Source organism: Anomalospiza imberbis, chromosome 6, assembly GCF_031753505.1.
Source record: "Anomalospiza imberbis isolate Cuckoo-Finch-1a 21T00152 chromosome 6, ASM3175350v1, whole genome shotgun sequence".
Taxonomy (NCBI): domain Eukaryota; kingdom Metazoa; phylum Chordata; class Aves; order Passeriformes; family Viduidae; genus Anomalospiza; species Anomalospiza imberbis.
The window spans coordinates 17,400,441-17,417,810 of record NC_089686.1 but is presented as its reverse complement, the minus strand read 5'-3'; the positions used below and the strand labels follow the sequence as shown (position 1 = coordinate 17,417,810).

General features: G+C 39.7%; 1 protein-coding gene across 13 annotated transcripts in view; it reads right to left on the bottom strand.

Annotated features, from left to right (window-relative positions):
- Positions 1–17,370, bottom strand: part of FOXN3 (forkhead box N3) — a 138,217-nt gene that overhangs the window by 49,196 nt on the left and 71,651 nt on the right. For 8 of the 13 annotated variants that reach the window (XM_068192631.1, XM_068192638.1, XM_068192637.1 and 5 more), the window contains one exon: positions 16,339–16,392. The exons of the other annotated variants lie outside the window; for them this stretch is intronic. In XM_068192631.1, coding sequence (XP_068048732.1) covers positions 16,339–16,392 — 54 coding nt within the window. The remainder of the gene's footprint in view (positions 1–16,338; positions 16,393–17,370) is intronic. 13 annotated transcript variants of the gene reach the window in all.

The following is a 17,370-nucleotide window of genomic DNA, read 5'->3' as shown; positions in this document are numbered from 1 at the left end:
CACTGTTTGCATCCCTTTTAAGATGGAGTATTCAACCAAGCTGCTGTGTTTAAATTCAAACTAGGGAAAGACCAACCACCCCAATTTTAAACTATCAGGACTATGATAAGACACGCTGACAAAATCAGAAGGCCAAGCCAAGCTGAGTGCTCTGCAAGTGGTAGAGGTTGTCTCTTACCCACTCCTGTACGACAGCACACCATGACTGCACAGACCCAAAGACAGACAGACACCCTCAGTCCTTCCAAGCCAGCCTATTTCCAAACAGCTCTGCACTAGCTGAGTTTCCTTTAGGTGCACTGTATTCAACAACATTGTCTCCAAAGAGCTGCTCACTGAAACCTTTCTCACTCCACAATTAGCAACCATGTGAGTATGAAAAATCAGACTCGCCCAGTTCCAGACCTCCTGTACTAAGTCCAGGGTAACAATCTTATAACATTCCACAGTATTCCATACAGCTGTGTCAAAATGGCACAACACTGATTGCCTGTGACAGCAGGCATTCGTACCAAGAGATTCCTGAAAGCACTACAGTATTTCTTTGTGTGAAGTAGCTGAGAAATAATACTCTCAATCCCCCTGCCCAACCTTCTTTTCCTTTGTGCATTGCCAAGCAAAATGGGCCCAAAAACATGCTCTCTTTATTCTTTTACTGATGGAAATTACATTAGAGAGAAGCCCAGCACAAAGGAAGTTTTGGCAAGGAATGTGTCTTTTATGTTATGTTCTATAAAACACTCTAAGATCCCTGACTGGTATTTACAAAATTATGTTTATCATATACCTATACAGGGTAGCTGTTGCAATGTTAACTTGATCTGCACTTCAGACTGGCAATATAAAGCAAAACATTTAAAAACATATTAATAAACAAAACCTTGAAAAAAACATCCAAGCCCTATTCCTTTACACCTGTATTCTAAACTAATTATGGCAAAGAAATGCCAATTTACAATGTACTTCTCAACAATATAAGCAATGGATTACAAACATATATGGCGTCTTTGTTCCTAAAAAAACTCCACCATAACTAATGGCATAGCCAATCCTTGTAACCTCCTTTTCTGACACTTAAAGTCCACTTTATTCCCTCTGTTTCCTGTTACATTACCTCAAGCAGCATTGATTTTCTGCCCTCCTTGGTGACTGCTGGAACTTCAACTTCAGAAAGGCTTTTGGATTCAAACTTATGCTCCATTTTCAGCAATAGCAACAGTGGTCTGGAGCAAGACAGCAAAGAGCCAAAAAACCACACAAACAAAGCCAAGGTGTACAGCACTATGTCAGAAGACATAGTCCTTCCCAGTAATAATGTTCATCAGTATGATCTAATATGTAGCTATGGAGTTTTGCTTATTGCTTATACTTATCACTGTGCTCTCAAAAGCTTTAAATAGTGGCAGTTCTTCACCAAAAGGCAGTCTTACCTGCACAGCCAAGAAGCTGTTCAGCAGTAACAATACTAAAATATTTTCCAGTTTTAAAAAGGATAAATAATACATTAATATACTTGCCAATTCCAGCTTCCCCAGTTATAGCTGGCATATTGCTGATGGGCTCCCAAATGCACCAAGATCCTGTCCCACTGCCAGCCAGGGACACACCCATGGTCCCCTTTGGATGAAGCCTGGGGCGAGCAGAATGCAGCCAGAGCTGCGCATGATCCTGGCAGGCAGAATGACACTCCCAAGAAACCATATCACAGCCAGTTCTCAGCAACTACCAAGGTCTGACGAGGGACAGTGCAACACAGAGAGAGTCACCACATGCCAATTTGTATTTCATGATGCTTGTGAAGTAAGTTACTCTACTTAGTAAATGCAGCTGTGCCAGCAAAATGTTTTTTGGTGGTACACAGTGTACCTGCAAGGAGAATTTACCTGTAAATTAATAAAACACCAAGGCAAAATCTGCCGAAGTCTAGTGCTCAGGAGGTACAGCTACAGTTCTGCATTTCTTGTAGAATAAAATATAGCACAACCCATAAAGCAAAACAAAAAAGCTCTGAATTATTTCCAAATAAGTACTTTTAAATATAGTAATTGCAGCAATGCTTTTAAAAGTGACTCATATTTTAAAACACTGATGCTTCACGTATTAAATAATTTCAATTGCACTTGCAAGATTTATAAGCCCTAAAATCTGGAAGGTCTTTAAAGAACTTAGTTTTCAATACAGTACAGAAACTTAGTTTTCTTTCTTTTGGCAAATTGAATCATAATTTACTCTCGCTATCTTCAGTAAATCATTCTCTTTCCTGAACACCATAAAGAATTAAAACCAGCCCAACATTTTGGAAGAGTTTTTAGGTTACAGACAAAATAAACATTTTAAAATACAGAAAGGATTTACTGAATTAACTGAAGTAGTGACTCATCACCCATTGCATCTTTCTAAATTTATTTCACAAGTTCTATTACGTCAAGCTCTGTCGGTTCTGGAGGGAAGGGAAATGCTTGATTTAAAGATCCAACTAAATAAAAACCACAGGGGGCTGTTCTGCTCCTGTACACGTGTTGCCCCCTGTAACTTGACTGCAGTCAGATACACCTGCACCAGCGACAGAGTTGCATACAAAGAAAATATTTAAGTTGATTAGTAGTCAAAAGGCCCCTCAGATAACCTGACAGTACTGCTGCAACCTCTTCCGAGTTTCGCCCTATTTATTTTCAGCGGTAAATGGTACAACTGGCAGAGTGCTGCATACAGGTCCATGAGTCACTGGGGGGAAAAAGTTAAGACACATAAGAATCTCACTTCTTTAATGTCTTCCAAACCCACAGTAAAACTTAAACTTTTTATAATTGATTATGTTATATTCAGTAAATGATGTTTATGTAATTAAACACTCATCCTTACTGTGGACAAAGGAAAGCCACCAGGAAAAATCAAAGCTGCCAGCTAAAGCCCAGCATACACTGTGCTGCCCCAAGATTTGTCTTGTGCAAAAGCCCAGCAGAAAGTCAGGCACTGCACGAGTTGCTTGTCTATTGCATCTCTTGAACATGAAACTGTTACAGCAAGATAATTTCATTTTCAGTTGCTAGCCTCCTCCCCCATTTATCACTCAGCACACCTCTCTACATTAATTGCTTTTTAAACATGGCTCACACTTAAAATTCAGACTCAGCCTATACGATTTACATCCCAATATAACTTGATGTTCAGAGTAAAACACGTAATTATTGTATAAAAAGTTGTAGAAATATGATTAAATATAGGAAACTTTTCCCCTCCTGCAATTCATACTTGTCACGGTTTGACGCTGGCGCAATGCCAGCACCCCCATGAAAATGCACCTTCCCAAATAAATGTTGTGAGATGTGATCAGGAACAGAGCAGAGTAGGTCCAAGCTTAATAACAAAGGGAAAAAACTTTACTAAACTACTACTACTATAAAAGACACAAACACTAAATCTAGGTTGAAGACCCTCTAAAACACTCCTCCTTCCTCCACTCAATTTCCAACAAACCACGGTGAGACACCACCCAGGATTCCTGATCAAGTTGCCACCCTTCAGATAATCAACACTCAGTCCTTCAAAGGAGAAGTCTCTCTTGCACCACAGACCCCCCCCAGGAAACACAATTGCCACCTCCTGTGTTCCTATGTCATACATGGCAACCGCCCGGAGAAAATCTGCCAGTGTGATACTCTCTTTTCCATGTCACAGTGCTCTCACCTCCGTGCATGGACAGACTGCTCACAGGGCTCCTTTAAGGATGCTTTGCCAAGGACCAAAAGAGACAACAGTTCAGCTTCTCATTTTGGGACCACAGTCCCCCCCATTTTCTTCCTCCCCTGGGTCCAAGGGTCTCAAGAACGGAGATCATCTTCTTCCTGAGGACAGAGGGCATCACCACACCCTGCTCAGCTTTTCTCTGTTCTCTCCATTCCTGTGCTGGTAGTTGCTGAAGCAGGTCTCTCGGTTCACCACTGCATCCCCCTAAAAATGCAGTCTCTGTTGCAGGAGAATTTGGTTCAGTCTATGGCTAACAAGAAAAGTCCAGCCACATGCCACTCCAGCATCTTCTCCCACCAAAAAAATTCCTTCTTCTAACATCTTAGATCCCAGACTGTCTCTCTTCTACTTCAAATCAAGGAGTAATATTTTACAAAGCCTTCATTTCCCAGGAAAGAGTTAAAAGTCTCGGACTCCCTGGAGGCTGAAATCTCTGCCCAGAACTCCCAACTCCCATGGCTGGGTACCTTCCCCCCACCTTCTCCTTCTCCTCTGGTGGCAAATTCCAGGTGCCATCAGGCTCTCTGTCTCTTTTCCTCGGGGGGGGGGTGGGGGGGTGGGGGTGGCGAAACAAAGGCATCTCCGTTTCTCTCCACCCTTCCGTCCGCAGGAGCTGGCTTGGTTCCAGACTCTTCACCCCTGGCCTACCTCAACCAGGCCACATGGCTTCCCCTCCCCCACCCAGCCTGAGGCTGGGCAGGGGGGTCTGCACTCCACACTGACCAGAACCAAAGAGGGAGCTCCCCTGGAGTTCTTGCTTTTAACCCCCTGTGCTCTCAGAGGCGTGTCCATGCCTTCAGTGGTCAGTCCAAATGCCAATATCCTACCACCCAACCACAACCACTGATTGGTTTGATGACCAACTTCCTGAGAAAATTCCCTTCCATGTCAAACCATGACAATACTACAATGTACATGCCCTAATTAAACTTAAAGCCCCCAGGTAATGCCAGTATTAAGAAACAAGCTCGTTTCTGCCTGTTGAAACTACAGCTACATGAAGGACATGTGTCAGCACTACCACAGCAAACTCTCGGTCCTTATGGGAAAGTTTTCTTAAAATTTCTTTCACTGAGAACACATGCAGTCTTAAATCCTTTGGTGGAAGCTCCTACAACTCTACAGACTTCCAGGGGCTGAACAACTAGTCCGTCACGTGACACAGAGCAGCACCACTGCAGGTGTTTCCAGCAGCCATGGATTAGCCCACAGGTGCTCACGGCACTGTGTCTACCAGACATGCAGGCTGGGATGAGGACTCAGCCCAAGGGTAACAAAGAAGTGGCTCCAATACCAGGATTCACACGCCGTGTACGTGAAGCTTTCATTCTGCTCTGTCAGCTGATGTATCACATCCTGAAGGACCATTAACTAAGAAAGAAAACAATTACAACTTGTATTTGGACAAGGCAACACCTAACACTGTTTTCTGTATCAAACAGACACAGTGCAAAACTTGTGCATGCGGTTTTCCTTAATTAATGTCCTTGGGTGAAATCAGGACTTCTCAAAAAACTAAGCAAACCAACACTGTTCAAAGGGATGGTGGGGGAGGAAATAGAATCTTTTCCACCGAAAAAGAACTGGTCAAAATTTCCCCCAAGCTGCTTTTACCAACATCCAGCAATGTTTGCTGAGCACATTGCCTCACACCACTGGCTCAAGTGAGAGCAACATATTTGGTTTTGTTCCTCTAATGGCCACAGGAGAAGAAACTGCAGGAATTACAATCAAACCTGGAGTACCATTCTCTTGAAATTGGTTACTCTCTCAGAAAACGAAAATTTTATACTTACCTGTGAATAACAAAAAAACTCAGGTCTTCACTTCAAAGTTTGGGGTTAATTTTTCTTGGACAAAACAGATTTTTCAGGAAGAAATGAAGCTGTAAGATTTTCTGGTTTTAGTTCAACAAGATAATACTGACTTTCTTTCCTTTTTAATTGAACGTCCATGTAGTGCTTTGGGTCATTGCTGACCTGATAGCAGGTAAGGTACTAACTCTTCCTTCTCTACAAACACTTGCACCTATTGTCCTTCTAGGTCAGGACATTCATGCCTTGGAAAGTGTAACTATAAAATGCCCATTCTTCTTCTGATTCAGACATCAGTTGCTACAGAAATTGAAGCAATGCTGAAGATCAAATATTTTGAGTGTGAGCCTACTTCTCACTTCAGAGCAACAAGTCCAAAGTTGAATTTGCTGTTACAGAACATGGCGGATTCAAATACACAGCTGATAGCTGGTCCCAAACTTTAAGTAGCTGGCATGTTATTTGAAGCTTTTGCAGAACTTGCTAGGTACTGATGTATTCCTTCCTGAGCCACAGCAGAGGTTCTGAGCAAATTTAATCATAATTTACCTAGTAACACATCTTTTTATAAGGCTGGTACATGACTGGTGCCTTCCTCTATATGATTTAATTGGAAGTGGTAGAAGAGATAGGGGAAAAAAGGGAAAGCATAGCTAGGAAGCCATGACCCAAATAGCTAGAGTGGCTCAAGAATTTGCTCCTGGTTTTTCTCCTAAGCAAACCAGTCAGTGCCACATGGCATAGGCATATATCACCCCTCCAAAGTACAATCAAACCATGCCAAAGCACTGCCAAAAATATACATACAGCATCAATGCAGCAGGGAAGAGAAACCCAGGCTTGCAACAGATGCTGCAATTAAAATGAAAAGAGTTGCAAAGCTACTCTTCATTTCACCTCAGAAGTAAACTGTTTTAAGTGTAATTAATGATCAGTTTATTAAATAGGCATCAGACTTTTACATCATAATTCTCCTAAAATCCTTGGCTGTTACATAATACTTAAGAATGAGTTTACATGGGATACTTTGATCCTGAAACATCAATGTTCATTTATCCATCAGGGGCTCAGTAGGATAGCTTACCACTCTCTATTAAAGTCAAAGTGATTTTACTTACTTTTCAAGATTAGCTCAGTGCATTTGCACTTTTGTGTGTTAGGCCAGTTTTAAAGACTCACTTTCCTAAGTCTCTGGAATGCACTGCTTTTATCACAGCAACAAAGCCACAGGAAAGGTCTTTTTTGGTTTTTTTTGCTTGTCTATTTTCCTCCTCTTTGTAAAAGAACAGTACTTTCTGGCATTCTTTTCACAGCCACTTTTCACAGACCAACACTCCAACAAAGGCAATCCATTCCATCACATTTACTGAGTCCTTATTGTGAGGAGAGACTACAGATTTGTCAGTGAAATGCTGAAGTTACTATTCTCTGTTAATAAAATGTGCTGTAATACAGTCCAATGCATATAGTTAATCCTAGCTACCCTGCATAACACAGTTAAAACAAGCACGTTCTCAGTGGTGACAGTCATGCTTTCTAGTGTACTGTTGGGCATCTCAGCTTCGGCACCAGCAGGGAACAACCTCCATCCACCCCAGAGGCAGACTTGAAAATCCCAAATCCACAGTGGAGCACAGAATCACAGGTTTTATAGCCCTCTCCAGTACCTCCAGAGAACACATGCAAACAACAAAAATACCACCCAGCTTTGAGAGATCCATTATGCTCTGCTACCCATCAATACAGAGAATGATTAAGTCTTGACTCCTGGTGCCAAAGACTTCAGATAAAGAAGCAAACCATTAATTTCCAGCCACAACTGCACTTAGCAAAGCAAGTGAGGGAACCAACAGCAAAGTATACTTGGCTACTGAAGTTTATTGTCAATCAGTTGGAAGTTAGATTTCTTTCTACTATGATGCCAAAAAAATCCATTATGTGGAGGCACCAACAGATATTTATTCAGCTGAGGTCAGCACAGCTTCATGAAAAAGCAAGAAATACTTAGTTTGGATGACAAATCATTCAACAAACATTATAAATCCTTTGAGCAGTAAATATTTCAGGTTTCAAGAGCCAATTAGAAAGGTCAGCATTTATCTTTTTGTCTGTTTCTAGCCTTAATAACTTTTGCTCTCTGCTGTAGATTAATCATTGAAGTGAAAGATATAGAGGTTTATAAATAGGAAAAAAACCCTACGCATAATAAGAGAGGGCTCAGACTGGACAAAAATTATCTCTACCTGTTCTGGTTTTGATGACTATAGCCTACCTTAATCCAAAATCTAATTATTTGGATTAGATAGGACAGTGGATCAGTGGATTTTCCTGAAATGCCCAGGCAAGCCACACGCAATTTCATATTTGGGGCACAGGGTAGCATTTTATTTCCAAATCCCTTTTAATTCCACACAGGCATTTGTAACTTCTTCCCATGACAGGAAATATTTGTCCTTTTGCAAAAGTTTAAAAACCAAAATCCTTGCCTCTAAACCTAGTGGAAGACTGTTCTTTGGCTCTGCTGTTCATCGGCTGCACCTGAGGTCATCACAATTACTACAAAGCTGAGAAATTCTACCGTTTTTCAAGTGAGAAACATTTTTAGGGGGATTTGCTGCATTTGTTTGGTTGTTTTTTTGTGGGTTTTTTTGAGGAGGTATGTGCCTATGTTCCATAATAAGGCATAGCAACCAATAAAATATCAGCCTGAGCTATCTCTTCCAGGGCAGGAGATCATGCCACCGAAGATGCAGAAAAAGGGATGTTACGCAAGCAAGAATGAATACAAATCAGTCATGAATGTACAATAAAAAAGCAAAGAAAACACCACTGACAAGATAACAAAAAACATGCCTGTCATGTAAATAATTTCTGATTACTAGATGGGAACCTTGTTTCTACACCTACAACAAACAGACAGTAATATTTAAGGTTGAATTCATCCAAACTGATCCATGAATCAGTTTGTTTAAGCAGTCTTCACAAGAAAAAATCATTAAGATATAAATAAATACGTAAAATGTCTTGATTCCTACAGAAAATTTTCTTTTGAAACTGATTACTCCTTTCTGTATTCTTGAACCAGATTCCTCAATATCACACTGTTAATCTCTACTGATTCATGAAAATGGCTTTGTTCTTTCTCTGACATAATGATATCAAAATGTATTATTATGAACAAAATAAAAACAATTCTCCCAAACTATCAACATACATAAGATGCCATTGCTTAAAGAGGGTGTATAATTTGGACTTTTTGCTTCAGTGCAGTTCTTACAGGCTGCACTGAGCAGGCACGTACAACTCACAATTTACTTGCAAAACATCCCCTTAGGAAAAGATCCTCCAAAAGACTTCCTAAATGCTAGTTTGTACACTATGTGTTTTAATTAACATACAGAATAGAAATTACCATTTAGATAAGATAATGCTCCCCAGCCACCCCACCTTTGCATTCTGAAACTCTGCCAGGTTTCTCAGCCCCTCATCCAGTCATTTATTTCTAGCAGTCCTCAGGCCTGGTTAGCATTAATTCAGCTGCAGTTGGAGAGTTTCTCCAAGGCAGTCTCTTCAATTCCAAAGTGCATGAACTACTTAATTTGAGTGCTCTGTGATTCAAGTACTTTAAATAGAGAAAATACTGCAGGAAATTACAGACCTCATACTTGCTTACGTGACTGCTCCAACAGCTGTACAGACAGAGGGACCTGCACACGTATGTGCAGCCCCAGCTGCCAGTACAGACACCCAAGGGACAACACCTGACATATTCGTAGTGTCCTGGCAGAAATTTCAGAGTTCACATGCCAAAGTTTGGGAACTCATGGCAGAAGGTGTCACTGGGGTTTGAAACACATGGGCTGCTCTTACACAGCAGCCATGCCTGCAGTAAAAACTCATACAGATTGTTGGAAATAAAAAGATACACTCTCTAGTCATGGAAGTGCTAATGAGATTTACAACCACTTCTCACAGATAACCGGTTATTCCCCAGTTCCCTTCTCTGCTCCTTGGCCATGATATGCATCTTCTCATTTGGACAAGTGCAGAAGGTCCTTCACTCCCTCTAACACCAGCCTATTTCTGGCCTTCTGTAAAGCAATCCTGCAGTAAGTGTCCATTACAAGCAAAGAAAACCTATGGCAAGTTTCCTACCCAACTGAGAGACCATGCAATTCTTCATTCATTGGAGACGCCATGTCCAAAATGTATAACCAGATAATTAACAATTTTGAGGCACATTTCTAGACTATGATGGGAATCTTTCTCAAGGTGAATTTTAAAAAAGTATGCAGGAACCAAGGAGAGCTCTGCAATCCTGTGGCTCCTGCCACACCTCACAGGCATAGGCTCACTCGGAAGAAGTTGCTCAAACCCTCCATTTAAGCCAGGGGTACTGGTGCTCACCCAAACCCACCAGTGTGGCAAGCACATTTCTCTCCCTCAGGATTTTTATAAAGGTGCACAGAGAGAAGTGAAAGAGAAAACAATTTCTGTTTCTGCTCCTTGTTTTTCTCTTGTGGAATGTGTTTGGAGAATTGTTTACCTAGAGCGAATGCCTGGTTGGATCACGGTGGATTGTTTGGGCCTGATGGTCAATCGGATCCACCTGGGTCTGGGCTCTGGAGAACAGGGTCACTAGTTGTGAGTTAGTTAGATAGGACAGAGAGAGTAGCATGTAGTTTTTAGTATCCTCTTTTATATAGTATATTAATGTATCATAGCATAATTATAATAAAGAATTCATTCAGCCTTCTGAAATAAGTCAGACATCATCATTCTTCCCATTGGGTTCGCCGACATCTACAACACACCAGAAGGGATGCTTTGTGGTTTAATTAGACATTAGACAATGCTTGAAAGTATTTTGAGAGTGAGAGGTGCAGTATGTGGCTGTGAGTTATTATCACAATCCAAGTAATTTATCATTTTTGAAAATATTTCACAGTTTTTGAAAATTAAAAAAAAAACCCAAAACCTAAGGTGTCCTATTTAGACATGTTGAATTTAGACACTGGGTATCACAGGGCCGGTTCTTCATCCTAATTTTGTCATATGCCATACCAATTACAGAAAAGCCCTGTCTGAATAAACTTACGATATCATATATTTGTATTACAGTAATAAGCTTATGAAGTCCTAAAAATGGAAATGGTTTTACTTGATAACTGACCCAGAGCTTCAATTTTAGTGAATGAAATACTGAGTAGCAACACTTGCATGGTCAAAGGCTAAGGGAAAACCACCCAAATAAACAACTAAGAATTCTTTTTTGCTAAATGAATACCTCAGTACAATTTGAGTAGCTTTAAACTTTCAGAATGGGTGCTCAAGATTTCAATTTTTATTATTTTTGAGACCCTGAGATAATCCAATACATGAACTCATTCCATCTCATACAGAACTGACAAGCAGAATACAGAAGTGCGATAGAATTGGGTCTAGATTTTCTTCCATATACAAGTAACAAACCTAAATGGAAGTCACGAAGGTGGCAGAATGAAAAATCTCCAAACCAACTCTACCCACCAAAAGGTGATGCACTTGAAAGCTAGAAAATGCTGCATTTCAGTAGATTGAAGTAGTCCTCCAAATCACCATTTCCACAGTTAATGCACTGAAAGCAGCAAGTGACTAATGGAAAAAAACCCCCACAGGTTAAGCAATTATATAATAAAAGGATCTGTATCCTAAAGTACACATAACAGGAGAGCTGAATTAAAATTGTATGGAAAGATTTAAGCTTATTTTTTTCCAGCCTATATTTGACTTGTAGGAGACAAATCACTACCAATAGCCAATTAACATAACTGACAGTCAGCTTTGTCAGTAGAATGCATTATGGCAGAACAGCAGCCTGGCAGGGTTCAGCAAGTGTAGAAGAATTATGACTTGTGAAACCACCATCACAAAGCAGTTGTAGTGAAAGCTGGGATGAATCTTTGTGTTGGTATAACAAGAACAGCATGTCACAATCTTCACAAACTTCAGCATTTGCTCTGGATTCATGAGAATTGGCTAAATCTTGAGTCATTTAAGAAACTTACCACTTGATGTAAAACTGTTCCCTGCCAGTCAGTTCAGGGAATCCAAGCACAGAAGTACATCCAAATTCTCAGAAAGGTGTCTCAGATGCATTTATAAACACATCGATGGTTTACTCCAACTAGCAATCAGCCTAATTTCTCCTTTCACAGGTCTCCAACACTGCTTTTTAAATTGCCTCTTTTCAAAACAGTAGCTGCCCACAGGAACTGTGGGATCATACTGACAGTTTCCTTTCAGAGAGGCCACCTCACTCTACCCCTCAAAGGGGCCTCCTGACACTGGCCAGCTGAGCATCACCACCTTCCCCCAAGGACTGACTTCCCTAAGCAGACAGTCTCCTGGCCAAAGGCAACTGCTGCCTTCCAGCGAGCAAGGTCAGCAGGAAACTCTTGTTTATTATTTTGCATGCGGTCTGCATACCTGAAGGTACTTACGATACAGACTCTTTTTGCTTCTGAATGACTAAATGTCACGCCCGCAGGGAAGAAATACAGGCTTCAGCTTGCAGGCTTCCTATGTAAAGTCAACAGCATTTCCCTTCCTGATTTTTTGTTAATAAATACTAGAGAAATAACCTAAATGAAGAATCCAGGCTAGCTGAGGCTGAAAGAGATACCTGTAATACGACAATGCCTCAAGTCTGTAGGGTGCTGCACTTGAGCACATCAGGTAGTCCCTAAAAGCAGTGTAGATGGCTGTTTTAACCAGCACACACACAGAAGCAGAGGCTCACAATGCCAATTATAGCAGCAACAGTGAGTGATTCAAGCCCTTCATATCCTTCATTAACAATAGTCCAACCTTCATTAAGTTACTTGTGAAGTAATAAATGTATAATAAATACATGTGAAAAGCATGGTGGAGGGGTTATACATTTACAGACACGGGTGCTCACGTGAGTTCAGAGTACAAAATGAAAGCAGAGCTAGTTGTTTCAAACACGAGTTTTCTAAGGCAGCAGACAGGCAGCACTGCCAGACCTCCACTCTCCTCTCAGGACCCTTGACCATGGGCTACAATGCTTGGGTGTGGCCTGAACTGAACAGCAAGTTATGGCTGTTCAAAAAAAGCAGTTTTAAGATTCTTTGTGCATTGTCTTGTGTCTATAAAGCTGACCCTTCTCCTGTCAGGCTTACAGAGTACACTCCCATAGGATATTATGTGGAAAAGAATTTCAGCTTATAAAACAGGGTTACCAGCTGAATAAAACATCTAGAGGAACGGCAAACTGTTTTTATGTAACTGTGAAGATCTGTTTCTAAGTTACACTTTTTCCTTGTTATTATTTTATTATTTTTACCTAATTTTCAGTGGTAAAGATTACTATTCCACTTAAAGTACTTATTTGTTCAGATAAACTAAAAAAAAAAACAAAAAAAAAAAAAAAACCAAACAAACAAAAAAAATCCAAACAAAAAACCAACCCTCCAAAGACCCCAAAAAACAAAACCCTGAGAAAAAAAAATGAGAGATGCCTTTAGTAGACTAGTAGTTCACTAGCATCATCTTAAGCTATTTTACTCAATATGTAGATTGCTGAACAGCTGTTCAGTGGTCCTGTGTACTAGCACGTCTCGTTCTGGACCTCTATATTTAATTTTCCTCCTCTGCTAAATAAAAAGATGTCTTGCTCCAGTTAATCACAGAGAAAGCAAAATATCAGCAAAAAAAATCAGGAATGTTTGTATTATAATGTTTGCTGGTCATCCTCCTAAGAGTGAAAACTAAGAGCTACCTGGAAGAGTTTAATGTGTATCACTCTTCAAGAAAAACATCTCCATGTAGACAGAGGGGCATTGCTAAAGATAGCAATCAAATCATGGAATGTTTACAAAATAAATCATGATGCCATGGACCTATATGCACTTGCAAGTCTGGCAAAAGAATAACTGCTGATCCTAGGAACAAAATTTCAGAAGGATTAATTTCAGAAATCTTCCAGTAAATTTGGATCCTATCCTTTAGAAGTAATTGGAGCCCTGCTAGCCCCATCGTGACTGACCCGAAAAGCCAGGGAGTCATGACCTTGCAGTACTTACTGTGTGTTCACTCAGTTCTGTACCCATCCACTTCTGCCCTGTCTCATTTCTGCCTCCAAGCATTAAGCTGTTCAACAGATGGTATGGGGAAATTAAAGGGTTTGCTGGGTATTTTGAGAATCAATTTGAGTAGAAGTGCCTTTCTGTATGAAACTGTCTGCTGAGCACCCGTGCTGTACACAGGTTGCCTTGTTGGTGACTAATACTGTCCCAAGTACTAAGAACAAGTGTCCGTGCTGTATTCTGCACCATTTGTATCCAAGCCTTTACTCAGGCAACAACTCACATGTTTAAAGTCTCATCTTTTTACTAATAATACAGCAGCTTCATTTGCACAGAAAGAGTAGAAAGAGCTGTATTTGTACAAGACACTGTAAACCATTTAAAAGCAGCAGCTAAGTTAGAGACACAGTAAAAGGAACTATCTTGGAAAGCCAAAAAGTAAAACCAAACAGCCAGAACATCTCACAGACTGACTACAACCCAATAAAATAAATAAATATATGAAATTCTTTAATTTCTTAATCAATCAGGCACCTTGGCCAGCATTTGCTTAATTTATATTTCTAAGCCACTAAATCATTTCTACAAGAAGTTTGAAAATGCAGATCTAGCTTGTGGTTCTTCAGTGACCAAGGCAGGTTTTGACATTATTATTTAAAAAACCCCAAAGCAAAATAACTCTCTCATCAGCAATATTTGCAAGAGACAGAGCCTTGACCTCCCTATAAAGACTGAATGCAGCAAATAAGGTGTCTGCTACCTAAGACACAGATAGAAACCTATCTTTGGTAATAGAGTAAGTTTTTTATGTGAAGAATGTAAACACAAATTCATGGTCATGTAAGATTAAACAATTTTTTAAAATAACAAAACGCTTTTATAATATACCTTGTTTATTTAATGCCAATCTGCCTCAAGCATTAGCAATGTCAACTGCACTAATCAAAAGTTGAACTGTTTGAAGGGGAGTGGGGAAGAAAAATCACGAGGGGAACAACTTCGTTTTTCTCCACAGGACTGAAAGGAAGAAATGACAGAAACACAAAATAATAAAGAGAAGAAAATGTTTATAGAGCTTGCAAACCTTAAGCCTGAGATACTTGAAGCACCATTATTGGATGATGAGGCCTAGGCTGAAAGTCACCACCCACAGATAGGTCAGCGCTCCTCAAGGTGCAATCCTTGTCTGCTAGGAAGCTCAGAGAGATTTATGTATTTGAGAGGAATCTTTGATAGGCACCTTTACACACAGAAATAGGTGTACCAATCATTTCATCTCTGTGTGTGTGAACTGATTATGGTATGAATGTTACTAACCCAAACCTACAGTTAAGTCATTGTTATAATTGTAGTGAACCCTACTGAATCACTTTGTTCATGTTAAAGTTCTCAATCAATGATTAAATGTTGCCAAACCCCTTTGCATCTGTACCCTTTGCACCCTTACCCCCTTTTGCATTTGTGGCTGCCATGTAAATCATTCTAAGTTGCTTCTAATTTGATCCTCCTTTGTTTGCTTTAACCTGTGTAGTAGTAGGGAATGGAGTGAATGTTGCCATCCAGCTCTGTACAGTTGTATTTTCACAAATTCATGTTAAACCCTACTTTTGCCAATACCTTTGATGATGTTTCTTTAAGCAGCCAAACCATTAATTTATGACAATCAGAATGGGGCAGATGCACCAAATCTTTAGCACAAAAAGGGATTTTCTACATAACTGTGTACTTCTCTGCACATGTTCAATACATAACTACCTATATTGGTATTCAAATACATTTAAATATACACACAGGCACAGAAGTATTTGTATACACACAGCTGATCAAGTGGGTCTGTCCTTAGCTACTTTTTCATCTCCAAGAAAAATCACATATTGTTCTTGTTTCTCAGGAGAAACAAGTTTCTTAATGTATTAATATCAGAAACTGAGTGTTGAAACTCAACTTCTGGTTCCCAAAACAGATTTCCTATTTTATTATAACAAAAAACAACACATGTATTCACACAAAGTAAATAAACTGTGTGTAAAAGATGCAAAGCATGGATGTTGAAATATAAAAATGAAAGCTATGCAGGAAGTGTTGTTAGTATCTTGATTCAAAATAGGAGTGTATGTAAAAATCAGGACTGGAATTACCCATCACTGTATGTGTAATTTTAATTTCAATTTCACCTTATCCTTCTTGTGCACTAGAGAGCAAAATGATTGGCTAGACACATAAATATTATCAGAGTCAAACAGAATTTATTATTTTTATTGTATCCAATCCCAAGCACTACGACATTCTGACCTGAAAAAAAAGAAACTAAGAGAAATAAACTGTACATGAAGCCAAAGATCCTATCATCTCATTCCCAAATTGACGAAGGTTGTTCTAAAACAATTTAAAGTTACATTTTCTATGTTAACTTGTGATCAGTATTAAATGCATTCAACAGAAGATAAAATTTTTTGTAGTCTAAAAGTCTTACAGACTCTTACACTTGTAAGAAAATGAGTTTACCTCACTCTGCTGACTGGAGAGGACTGTTTTGTTAAAGTTTGTCTGTCAAGATCCAGGTGCAAATTTGCCTTCTTTTACAAAGGATGCAAGGAAGAAGTGCTGTGTACAGTGGGTTCACAGCCTACTATCTTGGCAAGTGTACTTCTAGTAGTTGTAAACCTGTAGTGTAAAGCACTACTTACCCCAAAAGATGCCCTGGCTTTGATGTTCGGGTTTCTGAATACACTGCACTTCTCCTGAAAAAGAAAAAAAAAATCCTGCCTCCTTTCCTCTTGCAATCCCAATTCATTTTCTACTATGTTATCAATTTCAGGAAAATCAAATTATGAATTCATAGTTGTAAGAACAAACTGTGCCACCCCAGAGCTCTGCACGCTCTCATGTGTGCAACTCAAAAATTTCTAGCGGAAAGATTTATTCCAATATCTGAAACCAATGGATTTTTTCACATTTAGTTTAAATAAGGCATAGCAGTGAAATGTGCAAGCCACTGACCACCCAATCAATTTAAGATAGCTTCTACATTTCTCAACATTTCAAACAAAATTAAGCTCTCCTAGTAATATTCAATTTCTGTTAATTTGCCTTTTTTTTTTGATGTTTAAGAAATGCCTTGTATACAATCAAGAACTTACCAGCAGAACAAAGATCTGCTCTGATTGACAGGAAGAAATTTCTGCCATGTTAGAGGGGAAAAATTATTGCCAATGTTAACCATGACCATCATTAACACAGACAGCATACAAGAAAACTCACAAGACATAAACTGCTAAGACTTGATCACCATCACTGTCTGTCCAATAATTTTCCTCTTTTTACTAGTTAGGAAGCTTTGGCTTCCCCAGAGATCCAAAAAAGGTGACTGCCCATCAAACACGCAGGTCATAGCAAGAGAGCATCTTAAAAATTCCTAGACCTTCTGTTATGATTTTCTTAATATAGGTCTGGCTCAAGAAATCTGACATAGCCAAGGAACAGCCTGACTTGACAACAGCGTTCCCTTGCTGATAGCAATCTGCACATCACCAGAACTGCTCATAGCAACACAACTGCAATAATATTCTTATTTTAGTAATCTCCATGTAAAGCACAGGCATATGCCTCTCTTCTAGCTCTGCTCTCAGACTCTAGAATTATGAAAGCCAAGATTGCTTCTAATATCAGCCACCTTCACATTTTAGGAATGCCAAACATTCACAGGCTCTCAGCACGGA